Source organism: Phaseolus vulgaris, chromosome 11 (assembly GCF_000499845.2).
Source record: "Phaseolus vulgaris cultivar G19833 chromosome 11, P. vulgaris v2.0, whole genome shotgun sequence".
NCBI lineage: Eukaryota > Viridiplantae > Streptophyta > Magnoliopsida > Fabales > Fabaceae > Phaseolus > Phaseolus vulgaris.
The window spans coordinates 24,974,509-24,993,117 of NC_023749.2; the positions used below are offsets into that span (position 1 = coordinate 24,974,509).

The 18,609-nt window shown below is 32.9% G+C and overlaps 2 protein-coding genes across 4 annotated transcripts; both read left to right on the forward strand.

Moving 5' to 3' along the window:
• Window positions 1–3,594: 3,594 nt before the first annotated feature.
• On the forward strand, window positions 3,595–4,155 carry LOC137837867 (secreted RxLR effector protein 161-like). The gene has a single exon (XM_068647027.1). It carries the CDS (start codon window positions 3,595–3,597, stop codon window positions 4,153–4,155), a length of 561 nt encoding a protein of 186 aa, XP_068503128.1.
• A 2,478-nt stretch (window positions 4,156–6,633) lies between these two features.
• LOC137824034 (putative E3 ubiquitin-protein ligase RING1a) lies at window positions 6,634–12,961 on the forward strand. 3 transcript variants are annotated; one of them, XM_068629460.1, is made up of 10 exons: window positions 6,634–6,975; window positions 7,065–7,107; window positions 8,256–8,314; window positions 10,452–10,533; window positions 10,749–10,869; window positions 10,941–10,982; window positions 11,370–11,891; window positions 11,978–12,085; window positions 12,368–12,589; window positions 12,679–12,961. In XM_068629460.1, exons 1-10 carry the CDS (start codon window positions 6,840–6,842, stop codon window positions 12,703–12,705), a joined length of 1,362 nt encoding a protein of 453 aa, XP_068485561.1. In that variant the 5' UTR covers window positions 6,634–6,839; the 3' UTR covers window positions 12,706–12,961. The 3 variants fall into 3 exon arrangements, with proteins under 3 accessions (XP_068485561.1, XP_068485568.1, XP_068485574.1); XM_068629467.1 differs by lacking the exon at window positions 8,256–8,314 and having other exon boundaries at window positions 6,663–6,975; XM_068629473.1 differs by lacking the exons at window positions 6,634–6,975; window positions 7,065–7,107; window positions 8,256–8,314 and adding an exon at window positions 9,738–9,916.
• The last annotated feature ends 5,648 nt before the right edge of the window (window positions 12,962–18,609 follow it).

An 18,609-nucleotide genomic window follows, 5' to 3' on the forward strand; every position in this document is an offset into this window, starting at 1 on the left:
ATAAATATAAATTAAATAAAATTATTAAATAATAGTAATATTAATAATAATTATTTTTATATCAAATATTTAATAATTATTATTTATTATTAATAATAAATAAAATTATAATATAATAAAATTAAATATAGTTATTTATATAAATAAATAAATTAGTTTTTTTAAATATAAAAAAAGTTGTAATTTTAAGTTTTCATTAATTAAAATTTCAATCATACTCATCATGTCACTTACAGATTTATTATTTTTATCAAAAAATTTCATGCGTTAAATGATAAGAAATTCGTGTTTTTTTTTAAATAATTATTCAATGATATTGGAAATAATTACAAAATTTTAATTAACTCAAATTTACGCAAAAATACTTTATATTTTATTATTCAAATATTTTTAAAGATAAGGGTAAATTTGTAAACTTACATTTTACACATTTAAAAAAAATCAAAATTTCCTCACAATCATCTCATCACTCACAAAAATAAATTTTCCTCACACATCCACTCTAACATACCCCAATCCAAACAACCTCACTTTCTTCACACTTTCTTCTCACATCCTCACACATCCACTCCCTCAAATCCTCACACATCCACTCCCTAATCCAAACACACCCTAAATAATTTTTCAGGATCTCAAAATGTGAATCTGCTAAGGAGATGTGGGATACACTTAAAGAAACTCATGAGAGTATCACTGAAATAAAGAAAGTAAAGACAAGAAGTCAAACAAGAAGAAAAAGGAGGCAAAATAAAAAAAGGTCTCAATCTGTGTTTTATGGCCAAAAAGGAGGATGATTCAAGCATGAAAGTAGCGTAAGTTATTATGCTTCTTTAAATGCTGAAAACTATAGTCAATTACTTCAAGCCTTTAAAAAAACTCATGAAGAAGCTAACTAATTGGCTCTCTTGAATAACCGGTTGAAGGAAATGAACAACTGGCTTGAAAACAGAGTTAAATCACTGGAAGAAGAGTTGGAAAATTCAAAAACAAATTTTGAAAATCTTGAAATTCTTTACAAAAACTCTTTTTGCAAGTGTGACTCTCTTGTTTGTGAAAATTGTGAAAATCTTGAAAATAAAGTTCATTATCTTGTAAGAACTGTGGATAAGCTTTCAAAGGGTAAATCCAACTTTGAGAATGTCTTGGCATCTCAAAATTGTGTTTTTGGAAAAGTAGGATTATGTTTTAATCCACAAAACAAGCAAGATAAGTTTCCGAAGTCATTTTCAAAACTGCCAGAAAACAACCGATTGTTAAATCGAAACAACCGGTTGTTACATGCTTCTACTGCATGAAAATAGGCCATTCAGTTAGATTTTGTAAAATTAGGAAATATTTTGTTCCTAAAGGCATTATGAGATGGATTCCTAAAGATTCTGGAGTTTCCAGTGATGAATGTAAATCAAAAGGACCCACATTTATAAGGGGACCAAATCTTTGTACTTGAAATTGTCTTTTGTAGGGAAAATTGATGGAAAGCATGCAACAGTGGTATCTGGACAGTGACTGCTCAAAACACATGACAAAAGATAAATCTAAGTTTGTGAGCATCATCTTCAAACAAGAAGGCCATGTAACATATGGAGACAACAACAAAGGAAGAATTCTTGGAAGAGGCTCTATAGGAGACAAGAGTATCTTACTTATTCATGATGTCTTGTATGTGGAGGGACTAAAACACAACTTGCTTAGCATTAGCCAACTGTGGGACAAAGGCTATCAAGTCATCTTCAAGACAAACTTTTGTGAAATCTGCCTTCCCAACTCAAAAGAGGTAATGTTGATTGGTAAGAGAATCAACAATGTCTATCTCTTGGATATTTCTTCTCCTTGTTCTATTAATTGTCTTCTTTCTAAGCATGGTGAATCTTGGTTATGACATAGAAGAATTGCTCACATTCACATGAATCAATTAAACAAATTAATCTCAAAAGATCTTTTGATTGGGTTGCCCAAACTTAAGTTTGAGAAGGACCACATATGTGAAGCATGTCAAAAGGGGAAACAAGTTAAAAATTCCTTCGAACTTAAAAATGTTGTTTCATCTTCAAGACCCCTTGAGCTGCTCCACATGGATTTATTTGGACCTTCAAGAACCATGAGTCTTGGTGGCAACTATTATGCTCTTGTTATTGTAGATGATTTTTCTAGGTACACATGGACACTCTTCTTAGAATCAAAGAGTGATGCTTTCTCGGCTTTCAAGAAGCTTGCAAGAGCCTTACAAAACACAAGAAACTTCAGTATTGGTTCAATAAGAAGTGATCATGGAGGAGAATTCCAAAATGAGAAATTCAGCAAATTTTGTGAGAAAACTAGGATCTTGAACAATTTTTCTGCACCAAGAACCCCTCAACAGAATGGGGTAGTGGAAAGAAAGAACATATCTCTAGAGGAATTAGCAAGAACCATGCTAAGTGAGTCTTCCCTACCCAAGTACTTTTGGGTTGATGCTGTTAGCACCTTTTGCTATGTGATGAATAGAGTGCTTATAGAGTCTACAACAAGAGGCTCATGATTGTAGAAGAATATGTTCATGTGGTATTTGATGAAGTTGATCACAAAGTCTTGAATCCCTCACAGATCAACACTGAAGAGGATGAACAGAACATCATTATGCAGAAATTAGATAGCTGTCCAGAAAAACAACCGATTGATTCATCGAAACAACCGGTTGAAATTCTGCAGCAGGATGAGTTGCCTAAGGAATGGAGAATACCAAGGGATCTGTCAGTGGAGAACATCATTGGGCAGATAAAGGAGGGTGTTTCTACACGTAGCTCTATCTCAAACTTCTGCAGGCACATTGCTTTTGTCTCTCAAGTTGAACCAAAGTCTATTGAAAAAGCTCTTCAAGATGAAAAATTAATGCATGAAGAGCTGAATCAGTTTGCTATAAATTATGTGTGGTTTCTTGTCCCCAAGACAGATGAGATGAATGTCATTGGATCTAAATGGGTATTCAGAAACAAGCTAGATGAGGATGGAGTAATTACTAGAAACAAGGCAAGGCTAGTTGCCAAAGGCTACAATCAAAAGGAAGGAATTGACTATGGTGAAACCTTTGCCCCTGTTGCAAGGTTGGAAGCTGTGAGGTTGTTGCTGGCCTTTGCTTGTATGAGTGGATTCAAACTCTTTCAAATGGATGTGAAGAGTGCTTTTCTCAATGGTTTCATCAATGAAGAAGTGTATGTTGAGCAACCACCGAGTTTTGAGGATCATCAACATCCCAATCATGTTTTTAAGTTGAAAAAGGATTTGTATAGGCTTAAGCAAGCTCCAAGGTAGTGGTATGAGAGGCTTAGCAACTTCCTTTTATCTCATGGCTATGAAAGAGGAATGATTGACAAAACTTTTTTCATCAAGAAAGCAAATTCTGAAATTATTTTGGTCCAAATCTATGTTGATGACATCATTTTTGGTGCTACCAAAGATAATTTGTGTGAGAAGTTTGTTGCTGCAATGCAAGGTGAGTTTGAAATGTCCATGATGGGAGAGCTTTCCTTCTTTCTTGGACTATAGGTTAAACAATCAAAGGATGGATTTTTCTTATGTCAATCAAAGTATTGCAAAGAAATCCTCAAGAAATTTGAGATGGAGAGTTGCAAGGAAGCTAGCACACCTCTGTCTTCAAGTTGTTATATGGATGCAGATGCTGCTGGAAAAGAGGTAGATCAAACAAAATATAGAGGCTTAATTGGTTCTTTACTCTATCTCACAACAAGTAGACCGGATATCATGTTTGTCGTATGTTTTTGCGCAAGATATCAAGCAAATCCAAAGGAATCTCACTTCAAGGCTGCCAAAAGAATTCTCAAATATCTCAAAGGAACTACCAATGTTGGTCTATGGCATCCTTCTTACTCACCTATACATTTAATTGGATATTCAGATTCTGACTTTGTAGGATGTAAGCTGGACCGAAAAAGCATAAGTGACACTTGTCATCTTCTTGGATCAAGTTTCATTTATTGGCATAGTAAGAAACAAGCTTGTGTAGCTCTTTCCACTGCAGAAGCTAAATACATTGCTGCTGGGAGCTGTTGTGCACAAGTTCTTTGGCTTAAACAGCAGCTTGCAGATTTTGGATTGAAGATTAACAAGGTTCCTTTGCTTTGTGACAACACAAGTGTTATAAATCTCACCAAAAATTAGATTCAACACTCAAGAACAAAGCACATTGAGATTCGTCATCACTTCATAAAAGATCATGTGAACAATGGAGATTGTGAAATGAAGTTCATTGAAACAAAACTACAGCTTGCTGATATATTCACAAAACCTTTGCCAAAAGACAAGTTTTTCTTTTTAAGAAATGAGTTAGGCATTCTTGACTCTCAAAATCTCTCTTAAACTGTTTTCTATGCATAAAGTCTATTTGTGAAGAGAAATAGGGAGAGAATTGGTTGTGTGTTGCTCTACGATCTGTTTCAAACTGTTAAATCTCTTTAATTTATGCTTTTAAGGTTGATTTTCTGCTTCTGCTGATAGAAACAACCGATTGATTCGAGGAAACAACCGATTGTTTGTCTGATATAGTATTGTGTTTATGCTGGTTTTTTTGCGTTCATGCAGAAAACTAGTTAATGTGCTATTTTAACCTGCTGTTAAAGATGCTCTGGTATGCATAAGTTTTGCTTTGCAGGTGCTGCTTCAGATTCAAACAAAGACCAACACAAGCAACCAGGGATTTGTCTTCATCAAATAGGGGGAGATTGTTGATCAAGAGTGATCAAGTGCTTTAAAGAATTCAAATTATGCTTTGAAGAATCCAAATCCTTTGTGTTTGATGCAAGGCTGTGTTGTTGTTGTGTTTTGGGAGGGATCATGGTAGCTTTATATGTAATCCACTCCTTTGTTGAATCTAAAGCTAATGTGTTTTAAATCTTTTTTAAATAAAGTGTTTTTCAAACTAAGTGAAAAACAACCTGTTGTTTTGTCGAATCAACCGGTTGTTTTACTCTTAGGAGTTTTTGAAAAGGTTGAAAACTGTTTGAGTTTGGTTGACTCAACTGCCAAACCAAACAATCGGTTGTTTCGTGGTTTCAACCAATTGTTTCTTTGAAAATCCTAATAGAATTCTGTTTTGGTAGTTGAATGTGCTTTAAATGATTTCCAACTGAATACACTCCTTCATTAAATGCTTTGATCAATCTTTGGAAAATAAAAATAGTTTGTTTATGTTTTCAAACAAATAAAGGAAACATATTTGAGTTTTTCAGTTGTGAAAGAGTTGATTCAAGATTTGAACATTCACATCAAAGCTTTGGGTTTTCTAAGCGAGTGGAATAGGATTGCATTTGTATTGATTTCAGATTGTTCTGTAAATAAGTGTAATCTTTTCTCAATCTTCTGTATTTCTGGTGTTGTGTTGCCAAATAGTGTTGTGTGCTCTTGAGGGATCAAGATCAATACTCTTGGTGTGTGATTTGCCAAAGTGGGTGTGTTTCTTGAAGGGTTCAAGGTCACTGCTTTGGTGGATTGTGTGTTGTAATCTGGTTTGTTTACTTAGTGGATTACCCAGTGGTTTTCTGGGGACTGGATGTAGCTCTTGGTTTAAGAGTTAACCAGTATAAACTGTTGGTGTATCTTTTTCTTACCCTTAAACTCATTTACATTCTGTTTTTAGTTTTTACTGGTATAAACAATCGATTGTTTCGCAAAAACAACTGATTGTTTTTCTGCTGCTTTGCTGTTTTATTGCTCTTATTCTTGGCTAACCTAATTTCTGTTATGGATTCATACAAAGAATTTTGTTAAAACTCAAAAAGATTTCAAAAATCCCTCTTAAACAATTCACCTTCCATCTCGTTTAAGGCCATATATTCTAACACTTTTTACAGCTTACTTTGATGTTTCCTAGCCCTACACTGACTTGAGCGTAAGAGTTCAAACGGCCTCTAGGGCGCCCTTTATCTTTGCATTTTCAGGTGTTTGATAGAAGAAAGACACAAACGAAAGCAGGAATAACGGGCGTGTGATCGATGTAGGCGCGCGAAGATAATCGAGTCAATCGACAGAAACAATGATAAAAGTATTTTTTTACTCAATAGATCTTCATTGATGCAAATAAAAATATTAAAAGTATTTGAATAATAATATTTATTCATAAATGCTATGTATTTTATTTATAATCTTAAGAAAAAGAAATTCTGTAAATAAAATAAAATATATATAATTTTATTAAAATTAGTTTATAAGATAATATATATCATAATCTATTACTTAACTTATTATCTTATCTTATATCATATGTATTTATACAATTATTGTAACATATAAATTTAAATTACATTATTTATTAAAGTATTAAATTAAATAATAATAATAATTTTTTTAAGATATTAATTATAATTTAAATTTTTTATATAATTTTTAATAATATAAAAATAGTTATATAAGTAAAGTATAAGTTTTGTGTAATTTAGTTCCTGTTTTTAAAAAATTAACATTTTTTGAAAAGGTTAAATCTTTCATATATCAAATATAACTTTGTTATCTTTTATATTTTTATTTTTTATCTATCCAATAATATCATATTATCTTATCTATGCATCAAATCACCCCCTAAAAACATGTATCTAAACCTTACACCATGTATATTAAATAAAAATAAAATCCATTTATCTACGTGAAATTCACCTAACTACATCATCATTACAGCACATAACACGCTACAAGGAAATACATAGAGAGAGAGAAAGGCATTGACACCAAAATTGCGAATTGCGAATCTCATTCCTGCGCTTCCATCTCGAGTGGCTGATCCTCCTCTTCCCTTCTCCCTGCTCTCGCCACCACCACCACACACAGTGAAGTTGCCATCCATACCAATAGCAATGCCCGCTCAGAAACGTTCTTTCCCCGATTCTCCTCACGATCACCACCGTCACACCAAACACCACCACCAAGAAAAAATCGAAGAAGAAGAAGCACAACAACAAGAAGAGGATAATTACGAATCAAACGGTTCAGGTTTTTTTTATATTCCCCTTCCTTCCTTATAGATTCTTCTATTTTCTTCTTTTTTTCTTCTTCTTATTGTGACTTCATTCTCTTCTCAGATTCTCACCGTCCTCCGTCCTCTCCCTCCGAAGACAATTCTGAGTACTATATCTCTCAGCTTGCATCATACGAATTATCTAGCTTTTATTTTATATATTGCTTCTCTATGCTACCGTTTTGATCCAGTTCGTGTTGTTCGAGTTACGAAGGCCTTCTGTTTCCAAATTCCTCCGATTTGATTCGTCGTTTGCATGTTTCGATTTTCGTCTTCTTGTTGCGTGTGTGCGACGTTGTTGTTTTAGTTTTAGCATAGGTTTTGGTATTAGGTCCTAGCTCTGAATCCTAAGTGTTTTTCTGCGTTGCTTTGTGTGATGTTGATTAGCATGAAGATCTCGCTCGAAGTGGTTTTGAAATGTGTTTTTTAATTTCTGAATCAGAATATGATTTATCACTTTTTGCGTGAAGTTTTGGATTGGTGATCATTTTTTGTTGAAGTGGTTGCAGTTGAATAGGAGGTTGCTTAGTGTTTATTTTGTTCCTATCGTAGGTTAGGTTAGAATAGTTTTGGTTGTGGTCGCAGATTTTATTACAAACAATTGCTGAAATTCTAACGTTGTATCTTGTATTTTGGTGAAGAAAGAAATTAATTTAACCAACTGATGGATCTCTATCAGCTAGCTATTAGATATTCAAAATTGTGACGAAAATGAGAAGCATGACTGGGATCATAAACTAAATTTAGGTTTAGTTTTGTCCTTACTGAAGAATTGGAAATAACAATGGTATTGCTGTAATTTTCTTTTGGGTTGGGATCACAGATATTTTTATTTGAATTTAAAGTTTGTGTCCATCAATGAATTACTATAAAGGTGCATTCAATATGAAATTCTTTTGTCATAATTAACCTTCTTTAAAAGGATTGCATCTTTTTTCTTTTTTATACAAAAGCAAATTAACTATCTCAAATGAAAGTTCACACAATGGGTATCTGCAAGCAGCCACTTAAGTTTGAAAACTGCATTTCGTCCTTTTCTGGCGGCTATGAGTAGTGTCCATGAAGTCTTTTCTTACAATCATATAGCAACTTAGCTCTGTTTAACAAATTAATATTAGCTATTAAGTTAGTGAATATTTTTGTGGCTACCCAATTAGAATATACCAGCTATAAATTACATTATTTAGATCTGGAATATTAATTTTTTTTCCTATTAAGTTTGTATAAATAAGTTATGTTCATGCTTTGTTTGCAGATTTGTATTTTTAGAACTTCTGGAAATACGCAAAGAAGTCCAATGTCCAATTTGCCTTGGTATGTGTTTTTTATCTTGTCCGATAGCTCTTGGTACAACTCTGCTATTAAACTATAAGCGAGAATATATTTTTTTTCTTCTTGGTTGCCGTAAGGAAGGCATGCATCGGAGATGAAAGTAGATCATGTAGGTTTAGCCATGTGAAAAAATGGTGGATGGAGATTAGGACACGTGAGAATATTATCAAAGGAATCTCATGGTGGATTATGACTGGTGTTGTTAATGTTACTATTATTGGTGCATTATGCTAAACATGGAAACCATACTTCTAGGTCCTTCGAAACCATGTGTTTCCCTATTTTTTCTGCACAACTACTCTATCATCTTCAAAAAATATGCATTGTGACATTGACTCTTGGACATGTTTGATGAGTACATCTCAAACCAACTTACAAAGAAACTCAAGGTTGATCTTTGTTGTATACTATGATAAAGAGATCAGTATTCAAGCCTCAACAGACATTTTCTCTTTAACACTTAATTTCGACGTTGGTGTCTTCTTTGATAATGCTGCTTTTATGTTTTATTTGGATGAGAGAAGCTGGTGGTGGTATGTGTATACCAGAAATGGATATCACTGGGTGGGTGGATTTGGATAGAAAAAGGAATTTTATGATAAACCTGTTTTTGTGCTATATTTGGTTGGGTGGAAGGAGAGGAAGGTTTGAAATTTGAATTGAAGAGAAGTATTGAAGGGTCTTATTAGATTTAGTTGTTTTGGATGTATTTCACATCAAATCACTTTGAGTGGAATTCTTTCCTACTACCACTGTGCCACAGTTTTTGTCCCTTTTAAATCTCCCAGTCCAAGATGCAAAGATCTCTCCTGTGATTTAAATAGTATTCTGGAACATTATTACCAAAAGCAAAAAAGTGTGGATTCCCCTCCAGTAGAGTTTATACTGTTAGCTCATTTTAATAGCACTGTCTGTGCTGTAGTGTCAGCAAAGCTGCAATTTTCTTATAATTGAATTTGTATAAGCGTGATACGAAGTTCATTAGAAAATTAGTGATTGGTTGGTCAGTCAGAAGAGGCATCTCTGACAACTTGTAACAGCTCCTGTACATACAAGAACCACACAAGTTCTTTATCAATCATAACTACAATTCTCAATGATCAATCTTTCTTGAATTTCTGTTTTCTCTTGCTTTCTACCATTTTCTCTACTACCATAAAGTCTAATTTAATTTGGTATCATCAGCTTGTTTTGACCCTGAGGCATGTATTCACAGTCAAATCTGTTTTAAACTTCAGCTTTCCTGTTTCTAGACTTGTGTCTTTGTTTTATTCCATTGTTGTTTTTCTTGATGGGAAGAATTTTCTGATTTTGAAGTAGCCAATCAAGGCGGTGATCAAAGTTCACTGATTATGATGATTTAATTGATTGTCAATCCCAAAACCCATTTGTTGTTTTGCTTCAGTGAGATTATGGTCTTCGCCGAGACGGATGCATTTCTTATTTAGGACCAGTAAGATCAGCTTTCATTCTCATGGCTTCTGTTGTCACTTTCCAATACTCTGCTCAAAGGTCATTTGGGAGTGTGCACTCGGGGCAACTGTGTGAGATTTGCAACTTCATTTCACAGATATTTTTGTGAAGGTGTGCCAAATATCAACGCAAACTTACAAACACGAAAGAAAATATCATGTACGACGAAAGAAAATATCTTGTACGATCTCAAGATATTTTCGGTGCTTCAAGGCTTTTGAACAGTGTTTAAACTAAAACTCTAAATTTGTTACATAAAGCAGGGAAGAGTGATTCCGTTGCAGCAGCTCAAGTTTATGAATGACTAAATAAGTTTTTATTTGAAATGCATATTACTTTGTTGAGTCATGTTTTTGAAATAAAATTTCAAAAAGATTTAAGATCTCAATGTTGCCTGAATAGTTTGTTTAATGAATGCAATTTTATATGTTTTTTCACTGTATCTGGTGTTTGTACGTCTACCATAATGTTGATTGGCCATTGTTTTTGGTGCCTTTAGTCTTATTTATGGTTTTACCTGGTAGAGCTGGATTTTATCCTTGAACGAATTTTTTTAAATCTGCTATTCATGTTATACCCGAGTTCTAATAAAAACGTCCTGTTCGTTGAAGAAATTACTAAGTATTTCTTCTGTTTCCTCTAACAGGTATTATTAAGAAGACACGAACAGTTATGGAATGCTTGCACCGGTTTTGCAGGGAATGCATTGACAAGTCGATGAGACTAGGGTAGGTGAAATGAAGCTATTCCAGATTTTTTCTTTTATGTTAATGTGCTCCTGATAATTATAAACTAGGTCTTCTTCTTGCCTATTTTGTCTTTTATCAGAAAAACTATAGCTATAATGTATTGTGTAATTCAGGACACACTTATTATGTAACTAGATTTTCTTTTATCAGAAAAACTATATGCAACTAGATTATTAATTTATTGTGTAATTCAGGAACAATGAATGTCCTGCTTGTCGGACACACTGTGCCAGTCGTCGTTCTTTGAGAGATGATCCGAACTACGATGCTCTAATTGCAGCTTTATATCCTGACATCGAGAAGTACGAGGAAGAGGTATAAGTTCACTTGTTTTGTATTTAATGTAAACTTTCACAATGTTTAACTACTTATATCACACCTGCTAGGAGCTTGAGTTTCGTGAAGAGGACAAGAACCGCAATAAGCTGGTAAATATTTTTTTGAGTAATCATTTTTAAGTATGCTTCAACTTTCAGATGTATCGTGTACAATAGTTACACCAGTAAGGAAAGTTTCACGGCGAAATTGTTATTGACTGCATCACACTCCTGGATTATGAAGGCTCAAATCATAGCTTTTGAGGGGAATGCTCGTATTGTTGATGATCTTTGCTTTTTCTTTAAAATCAGATTTGTTGACTATCTAGTGGCTTGGTGGCCCCAAAATTCTCATCCATCAATTTATATTTGCTTACTGTTCATAGTTATCCTTATTTGAATTTTATCACTCGTCAACAACATTCTCTAAATAGTCAGATCTTAGCATGTTCAAGAGTACTTTGTTACTAGGTTGTCATTTGATAGCTTTTCTGACAGATTCAAGCTTCAATTGCAAAAGTTGTTCAACGACAATCTGAAGCACTGGTTAAGAGACGTAGAGAGACACCTAGTTCATTTGTAACAAGATCACAGCGGAATCAACGCAATGTTCTTTCTAGGAGACAAAACCAAGTAATTGATAATCAAGGATCTGAAGATAATGAGGATGAAAATGACAATAATGAAAAGGACTCATCTTCCACAGATGAGCGATGTACAGAAATTAGGCACAGAAGGCGAAAGAGGCGGATCAGAGGTCGTCCTTCTCAGCCATCGTCATCCACAGCAAGTCCTGATGGTGGATGCATGGAAAGTGATGTGGATATAAGAGAGAATCGAGGAATTTCTTCTAGACCGTTGTCAAAACATCAAAAGCTAACTTGGGGAAGGGGTGGTTTTAGGAGTCACACACGGCATGGCAGTGGCAGTGGCAATGGTATCAATAGCAAAACTGCCCGCAGTAGCCGCTTGGCTAAGTTAGTTGATTATCTCCGTAACTTGAATGAAAACACTGATGAGGTACAGCTTACGGCTGAATTCCCTCTATAATGATGAATATATCCCAGTTTCAGTTCAATTTATAGAGGCTATATTCATTTTTGCAGTTAGATGTCCATCTCATTCTTTTGTCTCTGGACAAACAAAGTACACCAAGCTTGCAGCAGCCACACCTTTGCTGTCGACCAATTTTGTCTGTGAAGCACCTTTGTGAGGTGAGGTTCTCTTTGATCACTTGTTTCTTGCAATGATAATTTGTAGTCAAGTTAATTTTAACAACGTTGTGAAATCAATACCAGACTTCATTGATTCATGCTTACTAGAAGTTGTTGATATTTACGCAATAAAAGCATGTTTTTCAGTATGTATAACAAGCTTTTACTTTCCCAATGCTCTCTTATTAATGAAAGTGACTGCATGATGTCTTTTCTGGATGATCCAATTTTAAGCCTGATGATGATTTTCTAATTTTTTTTATGAATCCTTTTTCTGCATAGTATGTTGCTCGCCAGACATCTTTGCCAATTGAAGAAGTTGAGATACTGGCAGTTAAAGGATGCTACAGTACAGTTTGTGACAAGTCATTTGATGAGATTTCATCCTTTGATGAGCTAACAACGCTGATTATAGATCCTAGCAAAGATGAACTGGAAACTTTGCAAGGGCATGAATCTTTGGCAGAACTTAAATCCAAATGCATATCTCAGAGGGCGCATTTGGTGAGTATCAATCAAGACTTATTTTTCACCCAATATTATTACTTGTTCAAGTACTGACTAATTTTTTTTACCCTTTTCTGCTGCTTCAGATTCTGGCATACAGGCGGAAGGAGTGAAACATTAAAGACAGCTTTTAGACTTATAAATGCCAAGACTTATTATTCTCTACGTACATAGGAAAATTTTAACTACGAAACTATATATAGTTAAATAATATGAACCTCCCCAAGGTTATATATATATATAGACAGTTTTGATATTATTGATGTCAGGACTTATTCTGCATGTACATAGGAAAATTTTCAACTTAAAACTATAGTGAGTTTATATGAACCTCCCGAAAGGTTATTTATATACAAGAGTTTGTTTCAACTTGTTGCATACAAGTTTGGTACTTTGGTTTGTACCCTCAAAATTTGATTAGTTTTAATTTTATTTATTTATCTTAAACTATCCAGCACTGAGCGCAGAGGTTCTTGCAATTAAAGAATACACGTTTAATGCTGGACTTATTCGGCACACATGTAAAGAGAGGTTCTATTTATTTTATGATATAATGGAAATGATCACATGTAATTAGGTTACTACTTATTTTATACCCATCTCTTTTAAAAAAAAAGTCGTATTTATATGGATACCGTTGCCAACTCTGGTGTTAATTGACAAAAAAACAAAAAACTCTAGTGCTCATTTAAGCAGATTTAGCAAACTAATTTCTCAAGCATTACTTCTAAATTTATAGAGAATTTGGCAAGGTTTCCTTTGTACTTTCAGCATTTCGAACATAAACACCTGTTCAAAATGCATGTACCTTAACTAAATCCGAAGAAACAAATTTGTCACATGATATAATTAGTCAAATTCTGCATGCACCTGTGTTAAGCCAAATTTTTAAAATAAACAACAAAAATTAGAATATTTTAAATGATACCTGAATATTTTATTATTAAAATGAAAATGACATATAAATAGAAATTTCAGTTATTCAGGTTTCATTTTAAAATAACTACTATCTCTCTAAAAGTTTCCCTTTTCCTTCCTCTTCCTTCTCTCTAAGATTCTGATCTCCTCATTCATCTGTTTGACGATCGGAGATCGGAGTCTGCCATTGGACTCCTGGCAATGAACTCTACAAGATTGCCCGATCAAAATCCTAAGCAGAATAAGTTCATTTTTGGCCCTTTTCTTTGAGTCAAATTTTGAACTTGATAGGTTGTCTATGAGTTTTACATGTAGATTTTGATTAGGACTATGTGGTGCAGGTTAATTACCTTTAAGCTTTTAGGTAGATTTGGAGTTCTTAGTGAGCATCAGCTAAAGTTCAGGTAAGGAAAGCTAATCTTATTCTGGATGTGGAGGTGACGTGGTCACCAATTTCAATTGTTTTTGCTTGCAGGATTGTCTGTTTTGAAGAGTAAAGTAATATATTGATTGGAATGGTTGATTTTGAATCTTTTATATTAATTTTAAGGTGAATAATTTGTTGAAAGTGTTTGTGATTGAGAATTGAAAGTGTTTGAATGATAATATGAATGAGTTGAACGGTTCTTTTTGAATATTTTGTTGAATTACTTAAGTGAGATGTTTGATGAGAAGTGGTTGTGTGATTTCAGATGATGACTGATTTAAAGATCATGTATTTGGAATTACTTATGTGTTTAAGTAAAGTTTGAGATATATTTGGATTGTTTAAAAAGTTTAAATATGAAGTGATTGAGTGGTGCATTGATATGTTAAATGATGTATGTAATGAGGTTAAAGTGTGATCAAGACGTAGTATTTTCAGGAAAGGAAATACCATGTTGAGATTGTTATTAGGGTGTATTGATTTGTGAGTGTCCTGTGAATGAGACGATCATGACTCTACTGATATAATGGAATCACATAGATGAAGTTAGTCAGTTGGTGAGAGTCGAAGGAGGTCCATTTGGCTGAGTCTGAGGTTTGAAAGAACTGATTAGAGCATATCAAATGGATTTACCCTGTCATATGAAGATGATGAGATATTGAGATAATTATGTGCATGGTTGTGTGGGTTTCACAGCAGTAGTATGACAGGTGCAGGTCTCTGGATGCTAATTTCAATACACGAGTCTTCCGGAAGTAGAGTCAAGTGTCTGTGTGTTGTGAGTCAGTAAAAGTCTTACATATGACAGATGAATTTTATGAATGTAATAGACGTTTGAGAAATCATATGAGAATTGATGAATTATGCTTATTAATTTGAAATTTAAATTATATCAAAACTTTTTATATAGATAGCTTACCTGTTATTTGTTTGTGTTTGTTTCTTTATCTGTGATGATCGTGTTTTACACGGGAGCAGATGAGATTGCAGGTAATAGAGAATGAGATAGTTTTATTTGAATGCTTTGTTTTGTTGTTAAAACTTTTGATGTATATATTAAATTCCTATGAAGAGGGATATTTCTTTTGAGATAGTAAAATTAAGGATGTTACAAAACCCAAGTCTACTATATTATCAAACCACTATACTAGATGTGTTTCTTTAATATTATTAAATATAATAATATTTGAAGTTAGATAATAATAATAATAATAATATATAAAGATGATATATTTTTTCACATAATTTCTTATAATTTTATTCTTAAATAACTATTTTTTAAAATTCAAAAATAACTACCAACAAAACAAAAAAAAGCCATTTATATATTAAAAAATTATCTACGATAAAATAAAATAAAAAATTATTTTTAAAACTACTTTCAATGAAAATATTTTTATAATTCAATATTGATCTCGCGGGGGATTCGAATGTCAAAGGATTCGCCACGTTAAACTCTGTCTTCCGCAAGAACGCTCCAAGCACTCCACAAGAACTCCAAGCAAACCTGCGAAACACAACAAACGGCGCCTCTAGCAGCCGATTGCACTCCGACACTCAAGTCAGCCTCGCAAAACCACCAAAGAACTAAGAACTAAGAATCTCAGCGAGACTCGTGTGCACTCTGTGATTCTCTCTCTGTGTGTGTAAACTAGTAACTTGCAAGAATGAATCTTACCTCCCTCTGTTGCGCACCTAAGTTATTCGTGTATGAAGTAACTTAGCGCGTTTCTTTCACTAGGTGTCTCGTGCAACCTCAGCGTGAGTACCAAGTGTGGCTTGGCTAAGCGCACGCACCAGGCATCACCTACTGTGTGAACGATCACCTCTGCTTTGCGCCATGCACGTTATGGGCTAAGAGAGAACCAATCACCGACTGGCTTACTAGCTCTCTTAGGCCATTCTCGGGCACGACACTACTAAACACTTAACTTCTCCTTTCTCTGATACTCTGCCACCCAAGGTTCGTATGCAACACTCTCGCTGGGAAACGTCCTTCGTTTCCAGCTTAACTACGTGTAACACGAAAACCCGATGACCATCACTCACACCGGATGACCGATCGGTGCACCATAGCGCCACGCCCTCGGCTTCTAGGCGCTTATCTAGGCGCTGATCGCACATCCTCTGACGACCGATCACCCCCCCTGGGTGACTTTCTCAATGACTCGTCTGCTTCCCTGGCCCACGTGTTCCCCTAAGAACGGTCCACGTGGCTATCCTTTGCTGACGTCACCGACTACCGATGACCGACCGGATCACATATTTTTTTATTTTAATAATTATTATAATAAATACATCTATTTTAGGTATACATATTCTTATAATTTTATATATTTTTTTAAATAAAAGCTTTCATGTTATGCATCACTATACAACTTGACATCTCGACTATGCTGACACCTCAAGTAACAACAATTATTTGTCATCACATGAAAAAAAATATTATTAAAAAAAGAAATAAAATACAAAAATATGGGGGACTAGACCAAAATCCATATGTTAACAAAAACGATACATAGGTAGACTTATCTATTCATAAAGAATTTTAAGAACAAACTAGATGGTAGTCTATTATACCAATGAAAAGATTATCTATGAATAAATCCTAAATTAGTCAACTTATCAGCACACACATTTCCTTCACGAAAAATATAAGTAACCTTAAACTTGATTTTTCCACAGTAATTAAGACAAGTATTTCATCAACTACGAAGCATCCGAGGAACATTAGTCCTAGCAATAAACGCAACACAAACAAAAGCAAAATCACATTCTAGCCAGACATTAGTAAGCCCCATCTTTTGAGCTTCCTTCATAGCATGTATAACCCCATAAAACTCAACAACCAGAGCAGTCTGAACTTCAAGAAACGCAGAGTAAGCTCCAATAAATTTCTCATACTCTCACGGAAAATACCTCCACAAATAGCAAGACCATGATATCCCCTAGCAACCCCGTTAGTGTTAATTTTAACCCAGCTTGGTGAAAGAAACTCTCATCTAATAGGAAGAGGACGAAGAACTTTACCAATACGAGTATTAATACCAAAAAACTTGATCATGTAGAAATCCAACATATCATTCTTCATTGAAGCTTTAGACGAATTTCCCACTAGACGAGTTAAATCTTTAATAACCGAAATAGTCCTAAAAGCCTCAATCTTATCCTGAAATCGAGCATAATTCCTCATACATCATATCATCCAAATAGAAAAATTATCACAGCAAACTTAATCAATTTAACCAAAGGACTACCATCACTTTTAATAAAAGAGAGAATATAATCCTTATTAGAGAAATGAGAAGTAGGAAAAATCTGTCGAACCCAACTCCAAATACGCAAAACATTAGAACATTCAAAAAATAAATATTGAATAGATTCCTTGTGATTTTCATAAAGCGTACACATAGAACAAATATACAGATCTTTATTTTGAATATGATGATATGTAGGAAGCCACCCATAAAAAGTTTCCAAATAATTACCACAACAGAAAAATCACATACACAATAAAATAAAACAATTATTTATTTTTAAAATTACATTTAGTAAGAAAATTCATAATTTAATAATATATATTTATTTCAATAATTATTATAATAATAATAATAACTCTTTTCTCAGAAAGAAAAAGGTAGACAGTATTTATATATTTACCCTTTAAAAAATAAAAAATAAAATATTTATTTAATAATGTAAATAATTGAATAACTTTTCTTTATTTTAAGATAACTAAATAACTTCTCCTTCTAAAATAACATATATATATATATATAATAATTTACTCTTTAATATGCATAATTTGTCTTTTAATAAATAAAAATAATTTATTTATTTAATGAAATAAATAATCAAACAACTTTTCTTTATTTCAAAATAAATAAATACTTATTTTTTTTATAAAAATAATGACTATATAAGTTTTCAATACTATTGTTATTAAATTATATGTATAAAATTATATATATATTATACTATTTTGTATTTTTAATTAATTACTTATAAAAATAATTAAATTATAAAAGTAATAGTTATATATATATATATATTTTAAGGTAATAAATATTTGAATACATAATATGTGCCTGAGTATAACATTTTGAATTATCCTTACCTAATAATTATATTATGCAATGTAATATATAGATATATAAATATAATTTACCGATTTATAAAATTGTATTATCACTAATAGAAAAATGACATTTTATGACGGGTAAAACATACCTTTTTATGACGGTTTTAGACCCGTTATAGATGCAGGCAACATAAAAAGTCTTTATTTTTTATGTCATATTTAAAAAAACCATCATAGAAAATTCACTTTATATGACTAATTTATTTTTAACCATCATAGAAAATAACACATTTTATGACAGTTAAAATTACACTTATCATAAAAAATATTACTTTTTATGACACATATTGTTTTAACCATCATAAAATATGTTATTTTCTATGATTGATAATATTTTAACCGTCATAGAATGCGTTTTTTTAATTCTTTTTTGATATATTCATTTTCTTACATGCGTAAAGTACCCTGCATAATAATCACAATTCTCAAGCAAATATTTTTAAAATAAAATCTTAACGATCTAGCATATAAATAATGATATATTTAACTAAAAGTTAATATGTTGAAATTCATACAAAATTGTTAACTAGT

Bases quoted from the DNA above. Each gene is read 5' to 3' on its own strand.
- LOC137837867 (XM_068647027.1), top strand. From the start codon at position 3,595: ATGGAGAGTTGCAAGGAAGCTAGCACACCTCTGTCTTCAAGTTGTTAT.
- LOC137824034 (XM_068629460.1), top strand. From the start codon at position 6,840: ATGCCCGCTCAGAAACGTTCTTTCCCCGATTCTCCTCACGATCACCAC. The intron at 11,892-11,977 runs GTACAGCTTACG...TCATTTTTGCAG, and splicing joins TGAATGAAAACACTGATGAG to TTAGATGTCCATCTCATTCT. The intron at 12,590-12,678 runs GTGAGTATCAAT...CTGCTGCTTCAG, and splicing joins TATCTCAGAGGGCGCATTTG to ATTCTGGCATACAGGCGGAA.